Here is a 24,628-nt window from a genome sequence, read left to right as displayed (position 1 = left end):
TGGGGCTTGGGGGGCGGGGGGCAGGGGGAGACACACAGTTTAGCCCATGACACTGGGTAAACAAATAGCTCAGACTGTGTTTTCTTCTTTGGGGGTATATACCCAGAAATGGGGTTGCTGGATCACAGGGTAATTCTATTTTTAATTTTTTAAGGAAGAAAATATATTTATTTGTAAAGTATATTCTGCCTAGTTTTCCCCAAACCGTTCTGGCCATCTTTACTCTCCTCAAGCCGAGATCTCGGCAGCCACATCCAGCACCGTGTACTGCCTTCGTTTTTGCTGGATCCAGGGATTATTTCCGAGTTCGTAGGCCCCTCTGCCTTTGCTGCCTCAGTTTCTACAATGGCAGATTTCGAAAACATCCACTAGCTGGCCCTAGAAAAGGTGCTTGATTGGAAAACAGGATTCAGATCCTAAACTCTACTCAGCAGCTGTGTGACCAAGTCCCTGCGCCTCCCTGCCTGGTCTTCAGATCCCTCATCTGTGAAGCAGACGTGTTGGGGGGACAAATCCAAGGAGGGGGGGTGGGGACAGGGAGAGATGATGTAAACAGAAGAGGTTGGGGCGCCTGGGTGGCTCAGTGGGTTAAAGCCTCTGCCTTCGGCTCAGGTCATGATCCCAGGGTCCTGGGATCGAGCCCCGCATCATTGGGCTCTCTGCTCAGCAGGGAGCCTGTTCCCTCCTCTCTCTCTGGCTGCCTCTCTGCCTACCTGTGATCTCTGTCAAATGAATAAATAAAATCTTTAAAAAAAAAATGAACAGAAGAGGCCAAAGAGTGGTGGGTGCCCTAGAGGGAGGTCCCCGTAGCTGTGCCACACCAGCTGGTCCTGTGACTCTGTAGACGGTTCCCCGGGCTTCCGTGCACCTGCACGTGGTCTGTTTACCCCGCAGCGTGGAAACTCAGAGCCCAGTTCTGTTGTGTAGCCAGGTCAACTGGAATGTTTTTTCTCTATTAAGAAAAACATGGTTTTTGAATGACTGGAATCTATTCAAAACAGCTCTACAATGTGACCTAAACTATTCTCTCCATTTCTGATATTTCTGGTGCTCACTTCGGCAGCACATATACTAAAATTCTGATATTTTTGGTACTGTGCACGGAGACCAGTTTTAAAACCATGGCCCTTAGGTGCTTCATGAAATTTTTTTACTTAAGATATTTCACAGACTCTAAAACTGACCCCAAGTAGACAGTTCTGTGGCTTTAGTCTACTCACCAAGTTGTGTATTGCTAAAAGCTAATTTTAGATCGTTTTCAATAGCCCAGAAAGAAACTCCACACCCAAGAGCAGTAACTCCCTAGTCCTCCCCTGCTCACCTCCACCCCTGGCCACCATGTGCCTTCCGTCCTCTAAATTGGCCTCTTCTCTACATTTCACATCAGTGAAATCACACAATACGTGGTCCTTGGTGACCAGCTTCTTTCATTGAGCACAAACGTTTTTGAGATTCAGCCATGTTGTTGGCCGTATCGGCACCTTGGTATTTCTTATTGCTGAATCATAGTCTGTTGCAGGAGTTACTTATCCATTCACCAGCTAGTGGACAGTTGGGTTGTTAACACTATGGGACTATTCTGAAGAATGCGACTGGGAGCATTGGTGGGCAAGCTTCCGTGTGGGCACATGTCTTCATTTTTCTTGGATCTGCGCCTAGGAGTAGAATTGCTGGGGTTTGTAGTTTTAAGGATCCACCAAACTTTCCCAAAGCCGTTGCCCCCTTCTCATCAGGTCCTCTCCAGCTCCTTTCTCACCTGTCTTTATGACAGCAGCTCGGGGGCGAGAAGGGGTAGCTCCCCAGAGTTCTTATTTGAGTTCCCCTTAGGATGAATGATGTTTAGCATCATTTCATACACTTACTGGCCATTTGTAGTTCTTCTTTGCTGGACTCTCCATATCCTTTACTCATTTTTTAATTGGGTGATTTGTCCTTTTATTTTTCTAAGAGTTCTTTATATAACCTGGATAGAAATCCCTCTGAGTCTCATTTTCATCCCCCAAATAATGCTCAGACTATGCTGTTGAGATAGGAAAGTTTTCCTCATACATGTGAAAAACAATACAAATAAAGTTTGATTTTGATCAAATTTGACCATAGAATGCTGAGGAAATCCAGTGTTTGTCTTTTGTAATCACAGTGTATTTTAGCTAAAATAATTGGTAAATCCCAAAGAATACCCTCATTTTTTCCCCTAAATCATGCTAGCTTACTCATGGTTACCCAAAATAGAAGATAAATATTAGACTGAAAATATGTACATAATGGATTTACTTTTAGGGGAGTGACTCAGGATCACAACAGGACGGCAGAAGAAGGAAGAGGACTTTTAGCTGTATTTTACATCACATGTAGTATTAAAAAATTAAAAAATTTTTTTTAAAGATTTTATTTATTTATTTGACACAGAGATCACAAGTAGGCAGAGAGGCAGGCAGAGAGAGAGGAGGAAGCAGGGTCCCCGCGGAGCAGAGAGCCTGATGCGGGGCTCGATCCCAGGACCCTGAGATCATGACCTGAGCCGAAGGCAGCGGCTTAATCCACTGAGCCACCCAGGCGCCCCAAAAATTAAAAATTTTTTAAGCAAAATCACTTCCAGGGATGTCTGACTGGCTCAACAGAGTGGGCAGCTCTTAATCTTGGGGTCATGAGTTTGGGCATAAAGCTTAAAGAAAAATCACTTCCAGAATATTCTTTTATACTCTCAGTCTTGAAAACCGAGTTCTGAACTTTGTCCAATAAATGATATATTCATAAAATAACCCAGCAGCCTTTAGGGATTTTTTAATTATATAAAAATAAAATACGAGCCAGGAATAAAAATCAGAAGTCATCCCACACTTACCTATTTTCTGACCACCTTTATTTCGAGCTTTGATGCTTAAGTAGATAAGTAATTCCTGTTTGGTGGGTGACATTGTAGTCATTGAAAAGCAAAAGCCAATTAAAGCCCGTCACTGCCTCATTACTTTTGATCCAGAAAAGGACGAGCGATGGTCGTTGGCACACAGTGTTCTCAGAGAAGCACCCTTGAAAGCTGATGGTTTACTAAACCAAGAAATCTGTAAAGGGATTCTGATGCACATTTAAGTTTGACAACCGGTGGTACAATTGGACCTTTCATGCCTAAAAGGAAAAGAGAAGAGTACAGAGAGAGAAACCAGTACTGATCGTGCACAAGGTTATCTTTGTAAACCAGCAAAGCACGCGTACTCTTAAGTGGCAACCCCAAGCAGCAGGAACCCACTGCTGAAGGTCAGAGCTGATGGGTGGGCCTCTAGGTGAAAGCCCTCCACCCTCACATCCCTTCTCAGAAGTATAAACAAGTGTCCCATGCAGGGAAGCAGGGAGATACACAGCTAGTACAACCGAATTCCTTAAACTCAAGCGAGCCTATCTCTGGGTAGGACCGTATTACCTTTGAACTCTCAAAATCGTTTTTTAATCCCAAAAAGCTTTCCTGAACTCCATGTCTTTAACTTGGAGGTTTCCGTGGATCTTGGTCTGGAGGCCACGCACTCATTATTCTTCTTTGTCTTTTCCAGTAAAGGGTTACCTTCCAGCTCAACATTTACCTTGGAAGAGGGGACCATCTACTTGACTTCTGAGCCGAATGCTCTGGAAATGCAGGACGATAATGCCTCCGTGCTTGATGTCTATTTAGTAAGTAATTTTAGTTTCTTCCCCCTTCCTTCTGGTTTACGGATGGGCCCAGGACCACAGTTTATGCAAGAATGGGTTCTGCGAGGCCAGGCAGGCTGGGGTTTTAAAAGAAACCATGGCCCTCCATCACTGGCACCATGGGGGCGCTTTTCACAAGCCCTGCCTTCACACAGTTCATGCAGAACATTCCAGAAAAGTACATAGGGTAAGAAGCTAAATGCCTCTATGTAAGAAGAGAACGGATCCCCTAATTGTGAGGCGAAATGGGGCTCCTCTGGGGTAACGTCTTCTGTGACTCCAGTGTATCTGCCCTGTGCATGAATCTTCTGGAATTCTGGGTTACTTCCTTGGTAAATTGGTAGCTTAAGAGGCCCACAACAGGGTTGTGGCAAGAACCGGAGGTCAGCACCAAAGAATCTTGGCTATCTCCCTCTGTTGTCACCAACTGGGGGGGCGCGACCTGGGCAGGCACCTCTCTGTGTGTCCCTGTTTGCCAAAGGAGGGAAATAATACCGAGCTTACGGGGCCACTTGGAGGATCAGGAATGATCGTGTCCGTGAACACCCTTGACTGCTTGCCAAGTTGTCCGTGGTGACTTAAGTCAATTATTAGGTGAGGTCTAGAAGGATGTCTGATGGACTAAGCTATGAGAGAGGAGAAGGGGTGTTTCCCTACCAAGTCCATCCCACACACATTCTCCACATCTCTGCATACCCGCACAAAAATCACACAAAGGACGCCAAGTGTGGATTTCAGGTTTTCCACTCTTTTAAGTTGTGTCGAGCCTAGTGTGCAAGTCCGTGTCAGGAATTCCACTGGCTGGGTCTCCTGACCACACACCACCACTCCCCTCTACGCTCCAGCCTAGCCCGCTGTTCGCTCAAGCATACTGTACAGGACCTTGGTCACCAAAAATGCTACTCGTTATCACAGAGCCCTCCAGCACCTTCTCACCTCTCCTGGAGTAAGCTCCAATGTCCTCGAGGCCCGGTATGGTCTGATCTACGCTGCCACTTTTCTCTGCCCTCCTTTCCCTGCCTCTGTCTTCCTTACCCATACTGTTCCAACCACACTGACCTTGGTATTTCTCCCATAACCAACTATGCTTCTGCCTCAGGACCTTTGCATTTGCCTTTACTGTCTGAAAATACACTTTCTTAGCTGTCCCAAGCTTGCTTCCTTACATCCTTCGGTCTCAGCCCAAACATCATCTCAGATAGGCTTTCCTTGACCCCTTATAGAGAACAGAAGTCCTCTCCCCACAACCACCATTGTGAAAGGACTTTTTTTAAATAACATCTGAATATCCTGGTTGTAGCAACAACAGAATTTTTTTTTTTCCACTGGGCAACCCTCCTCCCCACATAAGTTACGGTGCACTTTAAAATCCTTACTGAAGAGTTGGTTCCTCTGTACAACCAAGAAGGTAGGGAATTAAATAGGAAAAAAATTACAGTAATTTTTTGGTCCCACGGTAACTTTGAAAAACTAAATGAACTCTGATCTTCATGAGCGAAGAGTTCATGCTCCTTGTGTCTTTAAAAAAAAACAGATTGGCACCAACCAGGGGCATGTGACCCTTCCCAGAGGAACAGAAGGTCACAGGGTAGTTAAATGGCCCTACTGATCCCAGTTACCCTATGGATTACCCTTACTCCTTTGCTGGAAAGCTTGTGTCATTAGTCATTTTGATTGCTCCTCCTTGGTATTCTCCATTTCGTTTGTAAGAAAACTGCTTCTGTCCTTTTATCAGTGTCTCATTTTATGGTGCTTCTGTGCCTTTCTTGGACACGGAGAAGCCAAACGTTTCAGAAGAAGTTCATGCTTCCTCCAGAAGTCCCAGGGAAGAGCCCCAGTAGTGACTGGCAGGGGTTTGAAAGCACTTTGAGCAGCAGTTAGGAATGAAGGAAGCTGGGAGTTTAGAACTGGAGGCGGCAGCGGTGGTGGTCCCCTGCCCAGCCTTCCCAGCACGGGGCTGCTAACGGTTCACAGGCATGGGAAGCGAGGGGAGTCCCACAGCAGCGAAGGCAACAGAAATTCTCACCAGGCTTGGGGAGAAAAGCTGATCGAGCCTAATCTTATTTTGTAGCTACTTATGATAAGCTATTTAGTATTTTTCCATGTTTCCTGCAAGCTGAGCAGTGTCCTAAATACTTTGTCTTAAGCCATTTAATCCCCACAACCCGCTACGAAGCCGCCGGAGCTCCATTTTACAGAAAGGAAAGGGACACACGTGCGATTATCCACTTGCCCCAGACCAGGCAACAAATGACCCGTCAGAGATCAGAGCTAGGATTCTAACCCTCCGAGCCCTGCCCCAAGCCGGCTCTTAATGACCGAGCTGTGCTGCCTGCATTAGGGATCACACTGCCTTTGCCAGACAGAAATCAGACTAAGTTCAAGGATTGGCCCCAAATCACACAAGGTAACATGCAAATAAGATAGAAGAGGACACAGAGACAAATTGGGGTGAAGAGACCAATGGGTTGTTGTACGCTTCAATTTCAAAGGTGAAAATTCAAGAACACTGTAAGGGGAACTCTTCGGTGCTGCTGGAGAGCGCAGGGTCTTTAACAGTAACGAGGTACAACAGAGCGCCTCCCCCGTGCCTCCAGCCATTGGCCCCGGGCTTGCTTTCCGGGCAGGTACGGGTTAAGGTGGTCCCTGTTCACACGGATAAGGACCTGGAGTTCCCTTCGGCCAGTTCTCACAGCTGGTAAAGGCAGGGTAGAAACTGAAATCCCGCTCCCTGTGCTCTCCTCCCTAAACCCAGCCCCGCGAGCACCTGTCCCTACGGCTTGGGCACTGGTTATGTGTCCAGGTCTTCCGGCCATGTGGTTGGAATCCTGTTCCTCGTAAAGCAAGAGATGGACCCAACGAGGGAAGGGGACAGGGGAGTGATGTTGGCAACAGTGTGCGTAAACTTCTGGTTTTTAATGTTCTAGCGCAACACTCTCACACCTTGGATACCAGTGCGTCTTCCAGAGTATTGAGGAGCCCAGCCAAGAGTTTTTGTGTATGTGGGTTCCATTCGTCAGTATTTTTTTTTAATGAGAAAATGTAACATTTACTCAATTTATGTAATCATTCATTCAGAATAACTATTAGTGTTGATTTAAGTAAATTTCTATCAAAATCACTATTTTCCGGACAAACACAAATTAAGAAGAGCGGCATTATTTTATGTCTTTAAAAACCGTAGCATCAGGCTTAATAGAAGGGGCTGCATTCTCGCATCTGTTTATGTTAGTGTGTTGTCATAGGGCACATCCTTGCACCCACACTGTGTGCCCGTGAGAGGCCGTGGGAATGAAAAGACAGATGACGTCTTCCGGTCATTAATGGAGACCTGATGGATCCCCGGGAGTCTAGTGCTTTCACTTAGCCCCTATCCCTGCTGCAGAACCGAGCGGGCCGTAAATTAATTCCACAGAAGAGAGCACCTGGGTTCTATGGCTCTCTCTGCCTCTCATTTATCGTTGACCTTGAATTGATCTCCCCTTCAGGGCCGCTGCTTTCTCATCCATAAAATGGATCCTTCAGCCACTCTATGACCCCCTCCAGCTCTGGCCTGCTGTGGCTTCCTCTAAATTCTGTGGGAGTTCCAGTAAGAGAAGGTTTCACCGGAGCAGCTCCCTTCCCAGATTTTGCTGTGTCATCCCATCTTCCTCTATCCTAAACCTGCACAGTATTGAAACATAAATTTTTTGGCAAGACATCTAGAAAGTTCTGCACCATGAATTTCTAATTCCAGGGTGTGTTTTCACGCTGGAGGTTTTTATTTTCTATTTTGCATGCTCTTCCAGTTCTGAGAGGGTGTAGCTCATTGGCCTCCCCTCCCTATTGCCATGTGCCTCTCTACTGTGAACAAGCGAATGGAAAAGATAAGCAGGAGAAAGGAAAACCTTTGTCTCCCCTTCCACTGGACCTAGTAAGAATCCTCTTCCTCAAAGACGTCCTTTCTTGAAGGGCAGTTGGAGGCTTCTGTGGGGGACATTATGGTTAGAATTGTAAGAGACATAGTTTTGTTTCTCTTGTACTGTTTTTTTTTCTCCTTTAAGATAGTGTTTCTCTTCTAGTAGATCTCACCTAATTCCCAGTGCTGTTATTTGTATACTGATAGAGAATACCGCCTATATCCCTTTACAAATACACAGGATTTAAACCAGATAATGTTTGCACACCAGGTAACATATGACATTTCCCTTGAAGGATCCCCCCACGTGATGCATGTATTAATTGGGTTGGCTATCCTGCTTTCTGCTGTGATTTGACACGAAATTGAAATCATAGTTTACCTCAAAGGGCAGCTGATTGTTCTGTCACCCTTAGAAAGCACTGGATTCAGGTTCTGTGTCCCTAGGCTGTCATCCTGCCTGCTTTGAAAAGGCCATTCTGGAAGGCCTGAGTGACCCTGTCAGTTAAGTGTCTGCCTTCTATTCAGGTCACAATCCCAGGATCCTGGGATCAAGTCCTGCACCAGGCTTCTTGCTCAGTGGGGAGCCTGCTTCTCCCCCTGCCTGTGTGAGCTCGCTCTCTGTCAAATAAAGAAATAGAATCTTTTAAAAAAATGAAAAGGCCATTCCCCTTCACTCTAGAAAGTTCCAGGTTTATTCATTTGCCACTATTCAAATCAAGGGGGCAGGGGAGGGGTGTGTTTCTGAAGATGATTTTATCCAGTGACCAAAGATGGTTTCTTCCATTGAATGTGAGTTGATGGCACAAATTAGGGTACTTGAAAGAACTGAGCAGAGATGATCAGGCTGTACCGACTGAAAAGGGGGCCATCATGCAGTGCTCGTAAGAGCTCGATTCTACTTTACAAACAGTCTCCGGCATTCTAAGGCTGATACCGTCGTTGGTACTCGAGTTCCTAAGGCCGCTTCTCTGCCTGAGGTAGAATGCAATTTTGTATCAAGGGGAAGAGGGACCCCCCCCCCAACAAAACCTAGCTGAGCACTGTTACGGGGATGACCGGCGGGGAGCCGATGGGTGAGGGGGGATAGCGCGATCGCTTTTATCGTAACACAGAAGTTGGAAAGGCGGCTGCCGTTAAACAATGACTTTCTTTTTGTCTCAAGGTTATATACGCTTTTCTTTTTTACACTTTCCCTATTAACATCCTCTCACTGACAGGTACTTTCATCCAGAGAGGTGTCTCTGCAAGATGGCTGTTTGAAGTACAAAAGTGGCTGTGGGCCAAGGAGAAGAAACAGTTAAGCCATTTCTTAGCCAGGCCTGCACTGGAGATTAAGGCTCTCCTGTACAGCTGGTGGACAGCTTGATTATTTAATGTGTGTTTAGGGTGGCTAATAAGACTCTTTGATCACGGGATGAAGGGTGGCAGAGAAGTGAAAATGATTGAATTAACAGCTTATCGTAGCATTATGTATGAGAAAAGCCCAAGAAAAAGAAGAAAAACACTTTAAATTAGGTCACAGGGGTCTTAGAAAACCCACTGGAACTTTCTGGCAGGAGAAGCTGCGTTTGTGGATTGGGCTCCGCTGGCATGGAGCTTAAAGACTTGTACGGAGAGTATCGGGGCCTTTAATCCCTCCTGTCTGAGCCAGATTGGATGCTGCGAGGGGTGTTGATTTGAAACGGGCAGTTCTGGTGCTTCCCAGCAGAGAGCTAGAATCCCCATCTGCCAAAGGGTTGTGATAGATTTTAGTGAGAGCCAAGGAGGAGAGGCAAACCACTGCCTTTGGCTTGTAAGGCATTCAACCAGAATGTGGTTTCCTTCCACCATAGTGGTGGCCACAATGGTAAGAAATGGAGAGATTTCGGGAAGAGCAAAATAGGACCCTTTATCTCCAGAAGTGCTTGGCCCTCTTAAGTCACTGACTGGATATTATGTCTAAGATATGTGAGTGAGTAGAAAAAATGGATCCCACTGTCTGGACCCATGGCACCCACAATTGATTCCCACACTAACACAAGCTTTCAGATTACTGAGGCAAGCCATCAGTCTGCGATAGGAGGTCACCCCTAGGATTGTTTTTAAATCCAACAATGTTAAGCCACTGTTTAAGGATTCGCTAAGGGAACCGGAGTTAGTGATTGAGTGACAGCTGGCTGGGCTAGGGTACATTTTTTGTTGTTGGCTCCTAGCTTTACAGTGACTCCTGGCCTCACAGGCCAGCTTGATGGCTGCCTTCTTCAAGGTCAGCTCTGTATGTGAGCTTGACTCAGGCTCCTACGGATAGGGGGGAGGGAAGTGCCTCCTGGTACTGACTTCCCTCCACCTCCCCCACTCCCTCCGGAATCTCCCTCTGGCTCCTGTCTTGGCTCTCAGTTTCCGTATTCTTCCTTGTCATCAGGAGCCAATGTTTACTGGTCTCCTGAGCCTTTCCAACTCTTGGGAAAAAAGTATTTGAGAAACAACAGTCTCTCGTGGTGTGACCTTAGAGGCCCCCAGGCACTGAGCCTGCAGGAAACAAACCGCAGACTCAACATGAACCGCCTTAGGAACACAGGGGAAGTCTAGGGAAAGCAAGCTTGAATCGTACCCAGGGCCTTAGTGAATAGGGTGTCCTCGTCCGTACTGTGCGCTCCTGTGGGATCTGAGAAGGAACAAGATAATCTGGTCAAAGGGAGAAGGTGGTATTATACAATTAAAAAAAAAAAAAAAAGCCTCCCGGAGTGTGGTGAAGGGGAAGGAGGACGCAGCAGGGCAGATCGGAGGGCTTGGCTTCCCCTGCTTTTGTGGCTACCTGTGCTAGTTTCCTAGGGCTGCCCAAGCACCAAGTCCCTGGATCCGGGTGGCTTCACCAGAACCGCACTGTGTCACGGTGCTGGAGGCCGGCCGCCCGGATGCAGGTATCTGCAAGGCCCGGCCCCGTCCATCTGAAGGCGCTCGGGCGAGATCCTTCCCGGCTGCTTCCAGCCTTCGGTGGCTCCGTACGTCCCTTGACATTCTTCGCCGTGCAGCCCTCATCTCTGCCTGTGTCTGCACATGGCGTTGGCCTCGGCGCCTTTGCGTGGTCTCCCTTCTCCTTGCGCACCGTCAGGCGGCGCTGCCGCACACCCGCGGGAACGGGGACTCTGTCCGTGTTTGCGGCGGACCCTACTGCCCCCTGCTGGCAGAAAGGCGCCGCTGCCCGCGGGCCGGAGGCGGTAGCGGAAGTCCTTGAATTGAAACGGTATTTAAAAAAAAAAAAAAGAGCAAGTGTGTCTCTGAAAGCTTCCGTCCGGTGACCTCTCTCACAGACTCAGTGCTGCGCGTGCCCTGCGGGGGTCAGAGGTGGCTCCCTGGGACAGGCCCAGCACCCGCCTCCTTTCCAGCCCGACTGGAGGCTACTGGTAACAGGTGCAAAAATCCAGGGCCCTCCTCCGCTGCAACGACAGCCCGACTCAAGCGCCTTAGAGAGGCCCCTTGGCAGTCTGGGGACTCAGCAGAGAAAAGGCTCTTTTTACAGGTTGAGCCGAACCTACACCAATACAAGGTGGACAGATCCTTCTCTTCACTTTGAATCTGACAGCTCGTCTCCTACAGCGTCTCCTCCTGGCTGGCTGTGTGCTTGGAAGGAACCCCCAGGAAGGAATAGGATTAAGAATTTTAAAAATCCATGGGGCGCCTGGGTCGCTCAGTGGGTTAAGCCTCTGCCTTCAGCTCAGGTCATGACCTCAGGGTCCTGGACTCAAGCCCCATGCCTGGCTCCATGCTCAGCAGGGAGCCTGCTTCCCCCCTCTCTCTCTGCCTGCCGCTCTGCCTGCTTGTGATCTCTGTCAAATAAGTGAGTAAAATCTTAAAAAAAAAAAAATTAAAAATCTGAGATTTTAATTTAGAAAAAGAAAATACTTTGTAAATCCCAGTAATGGCTGCTGCATTGGTTTCTAGGGCTGTGGTAGTAAAGGACCACCACCGAGGTGGCTTAGACCACCGAAATGTATTGTTGCACAGCTCTGGAGGCCAGAAGCCAGAGAGCGAGGGGTTGGCAGGGTCGGTTCCTTCTGAGGGCCATGGGGAAGGAGGCCTCCCAGGCACCTCACCTTGGCTTGGAGAGAACAGTCTTCACCCTGTGTCCTCACACGGGCTTCCCTGTGCGTGTCCAGATTTCCCCTTTGGATAAAGACGTCGGTTGTATTGGATGAGGGCTCACCCTCATGACCTTATTTCAACCTAATTATCTCCGTGAGCATCCTACCTCCAAAGAGGGTCGCGTTGTGAGGCAACGGCGATGAGGACTTCTGCGTAGCCGTTTCGGAGAGCTCCGACTCAACCCCTAACGGCTACGGTGTCTTTTTGTAAAGAAAAGTGGTACCAGTAGAAGTGCTGAGACAGAAAGGCTTGATGGGGGTAGAGCTTCTGGTTCCTACCCTCTGGACCAAGGCCGGAGGCCCCTGGGCTCTTTCTGCTTTCGTCCTTCCTGGCGGGAAGAGAATCCAGTGGTCTCATCCGAAGGCAGTGCTGCTTTTCCAATGAAACCAAGGTTATGCTCCCTCCCCCAGCATTTTCCAACTGAGGCATAAGCAGGGGTCAGAGTGGATTCTGCTGTGGCCCCAAGGTTATTGGACGTATCAGGTGACAAAACCACTTGGATTTACAAGGAACAGAAGTTACTCAAGTGCTGGAACGTTCCCCGTAGAGCTGTCAGCCCATATACATCATGGATGCCCTCAGGCTTCTCTCGGGCTTTTGGAAAACAAATTAATCAGGCAGAGAGCTGTGTTAAAACATCGCTGCAACATTAATAGTTCAAAAAAAAAAAAATGAAAGGCCATAATCTCCCCTTCATTCCCATGAGGCACCTACAGTGAGTGCCAACGTTTTTCTCGAGTCTCTTCTCATCGGTGTAGGCACGCGTCTTTTCATTCCAGGTTTTACCCGTTCAAGGTTTGCGGCAACTCCGCAGGGAGCGCTTGCTCGGTTTGTGGCTGTGTGTGACAGTCTGGTAATTTTTACAACATTTCCAACTTTTTCATTATTATCTTCATTTTAGTGATCTCTAATGGTTTGGGGAGCCACAAACCACACCCACATCCGATAACCAACCCTCTCCCTCTGTACGCTCTCAATCTCTCTATCAAATAAATAAAATCTTTTAAAAAAAGCATTTCGTTCTGAAACCAAAATGAGGATGCCTTTGGACCCCATACAGGAAAACCACAGAGCCATTGGCCTATACCTAAAATAGGTACAATTAAAAAGGAACATCACCCCAAATTGGACAGCTATGTATAGAAGAATGAAACTCAACCATTCTCTTACACCATACACTAAGATAAACTCGAAATGGCTAAAAGACCTCAATGTGAGGCAGGAATCTATCAAAATCCTAGAGAAGAACATAGGCAGTAACCTCTTCGACATCGGCCACAGCAACTTCTTTCAAGACATGTCTCCAGGGGCGCCTGGGTGGCTCAGTGGGTTAAGCCGCTGCCTTCGGCTCAGGTCATGATCTCAGGGTCCTGGGATCAAGTCCCGCATCGGGCTCTCTGCTCAGCAGGGAGCCTGCTTCCCTCTCTCTCTCTCTGCCTGCCTCTCTGCCTACTTGTGATCTCTCTCTGTCAAATAAATAAATAAAATCTTTAAAAAAAAAAAAAAAAGACATGTCTCCAAAGGCCAAGGAAACAAAAGCAAAAATGAACTTTGGGGACTTCATCAAGATCAAAAGCTTCTGCACAGCAAAGGAAACAGTCAACAAGACAAAGAGGCAACCACGGAATGGGAGAAGATATTTGCAAATGACAGTACAAAGGGCTGATCTATAAAGAACTCCTCAAACTCAACACACACAAAACAGATAATCACGTCAAAAAATGGGCAGGAGACATGAACAGACACTTCTCCAAAGAAGACATACAAATGGCTAACAGACACATGAAAGAATGTTCATCATCACTAGCTATCGGGGAGATTCAAATCAAAACCACATTGAGATACCACCTTACACCAGTTAGAATGGCCAAAATTAACAAGACAGTAAACGACAATTGGGAGAGGATGTGGAAAAAGGGGAACCCTTTTACACTGTTGGTGTAATGCAAGTTACAGTGCAAGTTGGTGCAGCCACTTTGGAAAACAGTGTGGAGAAAACAGTGTGAATTAAGAAATAATTAAGAAATTAAAAATAGAGCTTCCCTATGACCCTGCAATTGCACTACTGGGTATTTACCCCAAAGATACAGATGTAGTGAAAAGAAGGGCCATATGCCCCCCAATGTTTATAGCAGAAATGGCCACAGTTGCCAAACGGTGGAAAGAACCAAGATGCCCTGCAACAGACAAATGGATAAGGCAGATGTGGTACATATACACGATGGAGTATTATGTCTCCATCAGAAAGGATGAATACCCAACTTTTCTAGCAACATGGATGGGACTGGAGGAGATTATGCTGAGTAAAGTCAAGCAGAGAGAGTCAATTATCATATGGTTTCACTTACTTGTGGAGCAGAAGGAATAACACGGAAGACATGGGGAGATGGAGAGGAGTTGGGGGAAATCGGAGGGGGAGACAAACCATGAGAGACTGTGGACTCTGAGAAACAAACTGAGGGTTTTGGAGGGGGGGTGGGGGGTTGCGTGAGCCTGGTGGTGGGTATTGAGGAGGGCACGTATTGCATGGAACACTGGGTGTGGTGCATAAACAATGAATTTTGGAACACTGAAAAGAAAAATTAAATGAAAAAAGAAAAAAACAACAACGGACATCACCCCAAGGGCTCATGGGACATGGAGACCTCACGGTCCTTTTAGTCCTGTCCATATTGGCCAGTCTGACAGTTGGGAAGTTCCGCCTGGCCACCACATTCCAGCTCCTACAAAATTTGATTGACTAAATGTGTTTTTTAAATGTAGGTTTAGCCACTTAACAAAATGGCAGTAAGTACATACCTCTCAATAAATACTTTGGAGCATTTAAAGGATTTACACTTAATCAAAAAACATGAGACACCAGAATGCATAAAAAATCAAGACCTATCTATATTCTCCCTAAAAGACACTCACTTCGGACCTTAAGACACAGACTAAAAGTGAAGGGATGGAAAAAAATCATGTTCCACGCAGATGCAAGTGGGGGAAGAAAGCCAGGGTAGCAATACTTAAACAAAAACTAGACTTTAAAAGAAAGACTGTAGGTCTCCTCGGTGGCTCAGTCAGTTAACCTTTGGACTCTTAATTTCAGCTCAGGTCATGGTCTTGGGGTCCTGGGATCAAGCTGCCCCATGCCAGGCTCCCTGACATCCATCTCCCTTTGCCCCTCCCGCTGCTTGCTCTCTCTCAAATAAATAAGTAAAATCTTAATACATACACACTCGTACCTTAGACCAGATGGACCTAAATGAGTATGGGACATTCCATGTAAAACCAACGGAATACACATTCTTTTCAAACGTACATAAAATGCCCGTGGAACATTCTCCAGGACAGATCACATGTTAGGCCACAAAACAAGTCTCAGTAAATTTAAAAAGACTGAAATCATACCCTGCATCTTCTCCAGCCACAATGGAATGAAACTAGTTATCAATCAAAAGGGAAAAAACTGGGCAAAACACAAACACGTAGAGGCTAAACACCATGCTACTCAATAGCAGTGAGTCAACAAAGATACGAAAAAGGAAACTGGAAAAAATACATGGAGATTAAAAAAAAAAAACAAAACTAAAAACAACGTGCAGAATCTTTGGGACAACTAAAGCATTGCTAAGAGGAAAATGTGTGGTACTGTTACAGACCTTTCTTAAGATAAAGTATCTCAAAAACAAACAAACAAAAACCTAACCTTACGCTTAACTAGAAAAAAAGATTAAACCAAGAAACCAAGCCTGGAGGTTGTAGCCACAGCAATCAGAGAAGAAATAAATAAAACCATCACTATTTGCAGATAATACTATACATAGAAAACCCTAAAGACCTCACCAAAAAAAAACTTAGAATAAGTGATGTCAGTGAAGTTACAGAACACAAGATACACAGAAATCAATTGAGTTTCTAGACGCGAATAACAAAATAGCACAAAGAGAAGGTAAGAAAAGAACTCCATTTACAATTGCACCACATTTAATAAAATACCTAGGAATAAGTTTAAGGAGGCAAAAGGCCTGTACTCCGCAAACTACATAACATTGATAAGAGAAATTGAAGATGACACCAATAAAAATAGAGTCCACGCTCCCGGATTGGAAGAATTAATATTGTTAGAATGTTCATACTGTCCAAAGCAATGTACAAGTTCAGTTCAATCCCTCTCAAAACACCAACGGCATTTTTCACAGCGCTAGGACAAGTAATACTAAAATTTGTAATGGAAGCACCAAAGACCCTAAAACACCCAAAACAATCTTAAGGAAGAAGAAAACTGAAGGTATCACAATCCCAGAGTTGAGGACCTATTGCAAAGCTATCGTAACGAAAACAGTACAGTATTGTCACAGAAACAGACGCACAGATCAGTGGAAGAGAGTCCATAAACAAAATCACACACTGATGGTCCATTCATCTATGACAGAGAAGGCAAGAATATACAGTGGGGGAAAGACAGTCTCTCTGATCAGTGGTGCTGGGAAAACTGGACAGCTACGGCCAGAGAATGAACCTGGACCACTTTCTGACACCATGCACAAAAAATAAGCTCCAAGTGGATTAAAAACCAAAATGCGAGGGGCACCTGGGTGGCTCAGTGGGTTAAGCCGCTGCCTTCGGCTCAGGTCATGATCTCAGGATCCTGGGATCGAGTCCCGCATCGGGCTCTCTGCTCCGCGGGGAGCCTGCTTCCCTCTCTCTCTGCCTGCCTCTCTGCCTGCTTGTGATCTCTGTCAAATAAATAAAATCTTAAAAAAAAAAAAAACCCAAAATGAGAAATGTAAAACCATTAAATCCCTAAAAGAAAGCAAAGGCAGTCACTTCTTTGACATTGGCTATAGAAAGGTTTCTCTAGGTAGGGTCTCCTCAGTCAAGGGGGAAAAAAAGCTAAAACTAACTACTGGGACTGCACCACAATGAAAGGCTTCTGTGCAGCAAACCATCAACAAAATGAAAAAAGGCAAAACCCACGGAACAAGGTAAGATAGTTGCCTTCGGTACATCCCCTAAGGGGTTACTATCCAAAATATTGAAAGAATTTATACAATTCAGTACACTCAAACACACATCTGATTTAAAAATAAGAAAATCTGGGTCACCTGAGTGGTTCAGTTGGTTAAGCATCTGCCTTTGGCTCAAGTCATGATCCCAGGGTCCCGGCATTAACCCCCAGGTCAGACTTCTGCTCAGCAGGGAATCTGCTGCTTCCTCTCCTTCTGCTCCCCAATACCCCCAGCCCCGCTGCTGCTCTTGCTCAAACAAATAAAATCTTTTTTAAGAATAAGAAAATCTGGGGCACCTGGGTGGCTCAGTGGGTTAAGCCGCTGCCTTCAGCTCAGGTCATGATCTCGGGGTCCTGTGATCGAGCCCCATGTCGGGCTCTCTGCTCAGCAGGGAGCCTGCTTCCTCCTCTCTCTGCATGCCTCTCTGCCTACTTGTGATCTGTGTCAAATAAATAAAATCTATTAAAAAAAAAGAATAAGAAAATCTGGGGGGTGCATGGGTGGCTCAGTGGGTTAAGCCTCTGCCTTCGCTCAGGTCATGATCTCAGGGTCCTGGGATCGAGCCCCATGTCGGGCTCTCTGCTCCGCGGGGAGCCTGCTTCTCCCTCTCCCCTGAAGCTTGTTCTCATGCACTCAAACTCTCTAATATACATATTTTAAAAAGTTGAAATAAAATCTGAATAGACATTTTTCCAAAGAAGGCATACCAGTGCCTACAGACACATGAAAAGATGTCTAGCATCAGTCATGATCAAAGAGATGCTAATCAAAACCACAGCAAGGTGTCACTTCACACTCGTCAGAACGGCTGGAATCAAAAAGTCAAGAAATAAGTGTTGGCGAGGATGTGGAGAAAAAGGAACCCTTGTGCACGGCTGCTGGGAATGCCAACGGTTACAGCCACCGTGGAAAACACTAAGGAGGTTTCTCACAAAGTGAATAATAGAAATACCGTATGATCCAGTAATTCCACTGTCAGGTGTGTACCCAAGGAAAACAAGAACATGAATTCTAAAAGATATATGCGCCCCTGTATTTATTGCAGCGTTATTTACAAGAGCCAAGGTAGGGAAGCAGCCCAAATGTCCATGGATGATGAATGGATAAAGAAGAGGAGATACAGGGGCATCTGGGTGGCTCAGTAGTTTAAGCCTCTGCCTTCGGCTCAGGCATGGTCTCAGGGTCCTGGGATCAAGCCCCACGTTGGGCTCTCTGCTCAGCGGGGTGCCTGCTTCCCCCCCCCACCCCGCCTGCTTCTCTGCCTACTTATGATCTCTTTCAAATTAAAAAAAAAAAAAAAACTTTAAAAAATAAACATAAAGAAGATGGGATATATATACACCGCGGATTATTACTCAGACATTTAAAAAAATATATATGACATCTTGCCCTTGGCCACAACATGGATGGAGCTGACGGGTATTATACTAAATGAAGTCAAAGACAAATATATGATTTCACTTGTATATGCAATCTGAAAAACAAAAAGCAGAAATAGACTCATAAATACAGAGAGCAGACTGATGGTTCCCAGAGGGGAGGATGAGGGGAGGGGAGGGGGACTAGGCAGAATGAGCAAAGGGGAGCAGGAAACACAGACTTCTAGGTACGAATGAGCAGGGCATGGGAGCAGAAGGTACAACACGGAGAATACAGTACCAGCGTCACGTGGGGACAGATGGGAACAGAGCGTAACACAGAGACGAGTCCGATCACTAGGTCTGATACCTGAAACTAATCTAACATTGTGTGTCAGCTGTCCTTCATTTTAAAAAAAAATCAAAATTTCAAAAGATAAACAGCTTAAGGGTGTGGGTGTGTGCTTTTCTCAGACAAAAAGTTGACAGGCAAAAGAAAATGTAAGGCTCGGAAACAAGCCTAGAAAGGGGACCTCAGAAATGCACGTGGCTCTGGGAAGCCCACGTTGGAGGCTCCACTTGTAGGGTCCGCCCGGGCTCTCAGGCCTCCCCCGACAGTGCAGTCCAGCCTCAGAAAGGGCTTCTTGGTTAGTTGGGAAACAGACTGCTTGTGATGCGCTATTTTCCTTTCTTTCTCTGTGATCATGCTTTACATAATTTTGATTATGAAAAAGCTTTGCAATCTTTGACCCCAGGTGTGCATTACTGTGTAGTTTCCATCATAAACTTAAGTCCTTGGGTTTAAGGGGAAACAAAAATACATTTCTATCTCACCCGCTCCCAGACATAAACACCCATGCGTGGAATAAGTAACGTTGTGGGATTAGGCCACAGAAATCCAGATCTTGGCTAATGATGGGGTTCTGTCCCAATAAACCCATCCTAAGTTGAAAATATCCTAAGTGGAAAGTGCATTTAAGACACTCAGCCTACCGAACGTCATGGCTGCTCCTCGCCCGCCTGGAAGGGCTCAGGACGCTGACCACAGCCTACAGTTGAGCAAGGTCATCTAACATCAAGTTTATTTTTTTTTAAAGATTTTATTTATTTGCCAGAGATCACAAGTACGCAGAGAGGCAGGCGGGGGGGCGGGGAGCAGGCTCCCTGCCAAGCAGAGAACCCGATGTGGGGCTCGATCCCAGGACCCTGAGATCATGACCTGAGCTGAAGGCAGAGGCTTAAACCACTGAGCCACCCAGGCGCCCCATGACTCCTTATTTTTAGTAAGGAGACTATATTTTATTATAAAGCCTCATTTGTTTTTACTAAATTATCCATTTAACCCATTTTGAAAAATACCCAAATGTTACTTTTTTCAGATGGTTATTTATAGGAAGTTTTTTTTAATAAAGATATTTTATAGGGGCGCCTGGGTGGCTCAGTGGTTTAGGCTGCTGCCTTCAGCTCAGGTCATGATCTCAGAGTCCTGGGATCGAGTCCCACATCGGGCTCTCTGCTCAGCAGGGAGCCTGCTTCCCTCTCACTCTCTCTGTCTGCCTCTCTGCCTACTTATGATCTCTCTCTGTCAAATAAATAAATAAAATCTTAAAAAAAAAAATTTTATAAAGATTTTATTTATTTTATAAAGATTTTATTTTACTTATTTTATAAAGATTTTTATAAAGATTTGATTTTTTATAAAGATTTTATTTTATAAAGAGAGAGAGATCACAAGCAGGCAGAAAGCAGGAAGAGAGAGAGGAGGAAGCAGGCTCCCCGCTGAGCAGAGTCTGATGCGGGGCTCGATCCCAGGACCCTGAGATCATGACCTGAGCCGAAGGCAGAAGCTTAACCCACTGAGCCACCTGGGCCCCCCTATATATAGGAAATCTCTACAATATTCTGAGTTATCTGGGGAAATCAGTTTATCAGCAGTAATTGATAAAGTCCTGTGGTTAAAAGAGAACTCTGGAATTCGCTGCCACAGTGATGGCTCTAAGTTGCCTTTTCTAGACCAAAATACCCATGTTCCTGGCCATTTTCATGGGGTCTTCAGTTTGAAGCCCTTCCCCTAGGTGGGTCATCTCAGGCATGGGTCTCACTGGGTCATGGCCTTCTCCAGGTTTAACATTCGAACCCAGACACAGACCTCCAACTGTGATCGAGAGAACAAGAACAGATCACCTTTCAGTGTTTGGTTTTTGTTTATAAGAAAGCAGGATTCATGGGCGCCTGTGGGGTGCAGTTGGTTTACGCCTCCAACTCTTGGTTTCAGCTCAGGTCAGGATCTCGGGGGTCATGAGATCGAGCTGCTCATAGGACTCTGCACTTGGCACAGTCTGCTTGGATCTCCCTCTCCCTCGGGCCCCCCGTGATCGTATGCTCTCTAAAAGACAATCTTTTAAAAAGAAAAATTAAAAAGACAGGATTTATAAAGCATATCAGTAGGACCATATAATTTTATGTGGATTTTTTTTTTTTATTTATTTGACAGAGAGAGATCACAAGTAGACAGAGGCAGGCAGAGAGAGAGAGAGGGAAGCAGGCTCCCCGCTGAGCAGAGAACCCGATGCGGGACTCGATCCCAGGACCCTGAGATCATGACCTGAGCCGAAGGCAGCGGCTTAACCCACTGAGCCACCCAGGCGCCCCCATGTGGATTTTTTTTATCCTGATTGCTATGTGCCCCACCAAGTTATCAGCCTGAGCATGAACAAGTCCACAATCACAGACATCTGTCCGGAGAAGGTGTGTGGTGTGGCTGCTTTGCCCGCCGCTACCGCTCACGGCACCAAACACAAGCTATTTCTGAAAGAGGATTTGAGTGATGGTTTGGGCAAGTTGTACATTTAAGCAGGCAAACCTTCCTGACTTAGGTTAGTAAGAAACAAAGTGGAAACTAATAAAAATTACAACTCTCATTAACATTCAATTACGTGACAAAATACTCATTTTTAAATAGAATCTTTGACATGGTCTCTTAATAATTAGCATAGTCATTCCAAACTTTGTATTCATTTTTTCAGCCTCCAGATGAATGCGTTGGGTCCCACAGCTTCTGTGATTCCAGATCCAATCTCAATAGCTAGTGTGAGGATGCTCACACAGGCTTGGCACTAAATGATGTAGTTTATGTATATGGGGTGTGTGTGTGTGTGTGTACACGTTTATGTATATGGGGTGTGTGTGTGTGTGTACACGTTTATGTATATGGGGTGTGTGTGTGTGTGTGTGTGTGTACACATCCGCACTCACATAGATACACACAATGTATTTCCCCAAAGTTTATCCCTTACAACTACCCTATAAAGTAGGGTTTGTTACTCCCATTGTACAGATACAACCAGGTATGAAGAAGGCTCAGTAATACGCCTCATGTCCTGGGGCTGTAATGAGGAGGAAATCAGTGGACTTAGCCCACTGTGTCTGTCTCTAAAAACTGAACACGGTACTGCCTCCCCCGATGTAGCTTGGTTTCACTGTCACAGATTGAATTAGCAGTCCCTGACCTTAAATGGTTACCATTTTGGGTTAAATATTTGCCAGGCAGGGGCACCTGGCTGGCTCAGTCAGAAGAGCATGCAACTCTTGATTCTTGGAGTCATGAGTTCAAGACCCACGTTGGGTCTAGAGATTATAAATAAATAAACAACAACAAAAATTGGCCATGAGCATCCAACTCTTAGGTTCATCTCAGGATCCTGGGATCGAGCCTTGCTTCTGGCTCCAGGTTCTGTGTGGAGTTTGCTGGGGATTGTGTCTCCTTCTCCCTTTCCCTCTGGTGCTCTCACACTCTCTCCTGCTCTAAAATAAATCTTTAAAAAAAAAAATTGCTGGACATATTTTTACTCCCCCGTTGCAAAGTAGTGTTTGAAAATGAACACAGCATTCATGAGTTCAAGACTATGTTCCGGTTCTGATTGGCTTCGTGCCTGCTAGACCACAGCGCGTGCCCGCAGCCCTGTGCACTTGGAGGTCAGGAGTACACCTTAGCCGGCACTGTTTCCTTCTGAGCCCTAGCACAGTGCAGTGATGTAGGAGGAACTCGATTCACCTTGGTGTAATTACAAGTTCTGGGTCCACCAGAGAAGCCAATGCCATGCTAATCGTCGCAGAAGATCGCCGACCCTAATGCACGTTTCCCAGGTACAAGACATCAGGAGAAATAATGAATTCGTGTTCCCATTCATGAGGAGCAGTTATCAGTCAATGCCCAAACTTAGTCTTACAGCTGCTTTCTTTTCTTTTTATCCCCCTCCCCCCAGTAAGTGAAAACGGTGACCGTGAGATGTGAACACAGTTGTGGATGTGAAGTTTCTCTACTCCGAAATTACCCAGAGGAACTTGGCTGACCCCCACTGCACACGGAGTAATAATCAGCCGGATTTAGGAATTTGCAAGGTGTCAGGGGAGCCTTGGTCCGTAGGCTGATCAGCAGATGTGATGTGAAAAATACCACACTATTCTATCATTTGCTGTTGCTTGCTCAACTGTGAAGAACTGCATGAGCTCGATTTCAGCTGCTTTCATTGCCAATCACCATTTGGGACTTGGAAGTGCTATTTTCCTATTGACACTTGCATTTTTTCGTTTTGCATGCATCCAATGATTATACATAAGCAACACATGTAATCTGCTTATTTTTTAAAAATCCATCCATGCAAAATGGTAAATAAAGTCTAAATTCTGCTCTTTTTTGCAAATTATAATCATAGCCCATGTCTTTAAAAGTTTAACTTGGTTTCATATAAAGATCAGTGTAATATGTCTGCATATACTTTATAGAAAACTAGCTTCTATAAAGATTTTTTCACTGTTTACTAGTGAAATGAGAAAAGCAAAGCTATTTATAAAAGGCCTTATGTCGTGTACATACGTTGTCTTTGAAATATTTGTGATTTAGTTTATTGCTTGTAAAAGAGAAATTATATAATTTATTTAGTAAAAACTATTGTAAACTATAGTTTTATTGAGAGAAATAAAATATTTTGTTCTCAGTTGTGGTAGTACATTAATTCCAGTGGTTTATGGTCTTTATATTTCTTGTATTAATTAACAAGATAACCTTGATACTCTTCCGTTTTTAAGATGTTCAGGGATCCTACATTAACTAACTCATGATAGATGGAGAGAAAATTCTCTGGGTCCAGAGAAGACACAGTAGCAGATTGTACTCAACTTGTTCTTGAGACTTTCCCAAATATCCTGGTGTATTCGTCAGTACTCTCTCACTCTGTTACACTGTGGTAACAAACAATCCCCAGATCTCTGCATAGGCATCAAGAGCAGATTCTATCTAGGATACGCCCTTTATTTATTAAGGGTGGGCGGGGAACCAGTAGGGAAACTGGCAATGGGAACTCTTAAAGCTCCCACTTTAGGTGTGGCTTACAGAACTTCTGCTTACATGGCACAAACCAAAGCAAATGACAGTGACAGGAAAGATGTCAGGAGTGGCAACTTCTCACCAAGGAACTAAGTCAGCAGAAAGGGGCAGTGAATATTTTAAGCAATTATTGCTTAAATCTACACAATTTCATTAGTGTCTCAAACAGCAGGGGCTTAAAAGGCTGCCTAATCATATAATCGGGGGAAAAAAAGTCATTAGAAAGTAATATGACCAAGACCCCAGAAAGACATTCCTGATGATTAAGATGCTCAAGTTCAAGCAAGCCGAGTCTTAAAAGCAAACATGGTATTAACTTTCGTAAATGTGACCCAGAACTGTGGGTACTCAGTGTAAGTAGTAATTTTGCATGCAGAGTTGGTGCTGGCAATCTATCCTGGGTTGGGATTTCAACCGGGAATTCTAATGAAATAGAGAGGATTCTTTGCTTCTCTTTCCTTAGTATTCCTAGGTACTAGGAGATACTCTGACTACAGGGGTTTACCTAGCGGGGATCCCACTTTTCCCCTCTCCAATTTTAAATCTACGCATTTATCTAACCTACAGACTCATGTGCCCTCTCCTGGTGGGATTGATGCCTCTCCATCAATGCCCAGAAAGTAACTTACTCTGATTTCTGTTATCATGGATTAGTTTTCCCAGTTCTAGTACTTCGTATAAATAGAATCCTATAGTACATACTCTTTATCTGGCTTTTTGTTGTTATTTTTCAATGTTATGTAAGACTTGTTTTGTTGTGTATAGCAGAAGCTCATTCTTTTAAAAGAAAAAAGCAGCAGCAGCTTCTCCTTCTTTTTCACTGTTGAGTAGTATTCCATTATATGAATATTCCACAATTTTCTGCTCTACTGCTGATTGGCATTTGGGGAGATTCCAATTTAAGACTATAATGAATGAGGAGACCCTCCAGACCTCTTCCTTCACACAGCTCCAAGATACAGAAAATTTGACTTCTAGCATCTATACCAGATATGGAAGAATTTTCCAAGAGAAATATCACTATCAGGATATAGATTACCCATCCTCTAATTTGCCTAGGATAGTCTGAGTTTATGCCCAACACTCAGGCAAAAAAGTACGTTCTTTTATATTTAAAACTGTTGTCTTTTGGACCACTAAAATACAGTTACCTTACCAAGGGGGAAAGTTTAAAGATAGTAACATT

General features: G+C 45.1%; 1 protein-coding gene across 5 annotated transcripts in view; it reads left to right on the top strand.

The window, feature by feature from the left end:
• The window catches only part of PIP5K1B (phosphatidylinositol-4-phosphate 5-kinase type 1 beta), a 290,374-nt gene extending 267,333 nt beyond the window's left edge, over nucleotides 1–23,041 (top strand). For 4 of the 5 annotated variants that reach the window (XM_046022086.1, XM_046022085.1, XM_046022088.1 and 1 more), the window contains 2 exons: nucleotides 3,546–3,663; nucleotides 22,322–23,040. In XM_046022086.1, coding sequence (XP_045878042.1) covers nucleotides 3,546–3,663; nucleotides 22,322–22,324 — 121 coding nt within the window. In that variant the 3' untranslated portion in view covers nucleotides 22,325–23,040. Of the gene's footprint in view, nucleotides 1–3,545; nucleotides 3,664–22,321 lie in introns of all 5 variants that reach the window. The other variant, XM_046022089.1, reaches the window with a different exon arrangement.
• The last annotated feature ends 1,587 nt before the right edge of the window (nucleotides 23,042–24,628 follow it).

Source organism: Meles meles, chromosome 11 (genome assembly GCF_922984935.1).
Source record: "Meles meles chromosome 11, mMelMel3.1 paternal haplotype, whole genome shotgun sequence".
NCBI lineage: Eukaryota > Metazoa > Chordata > Mammalia > Carnivora > Mustelidae > Meles > Meles meles.
The sequence above is the reverse complement of the archived record's forward strand: the minus strand, read 5'-3'. Positions and strand labels throughout refer to the sequence as shown.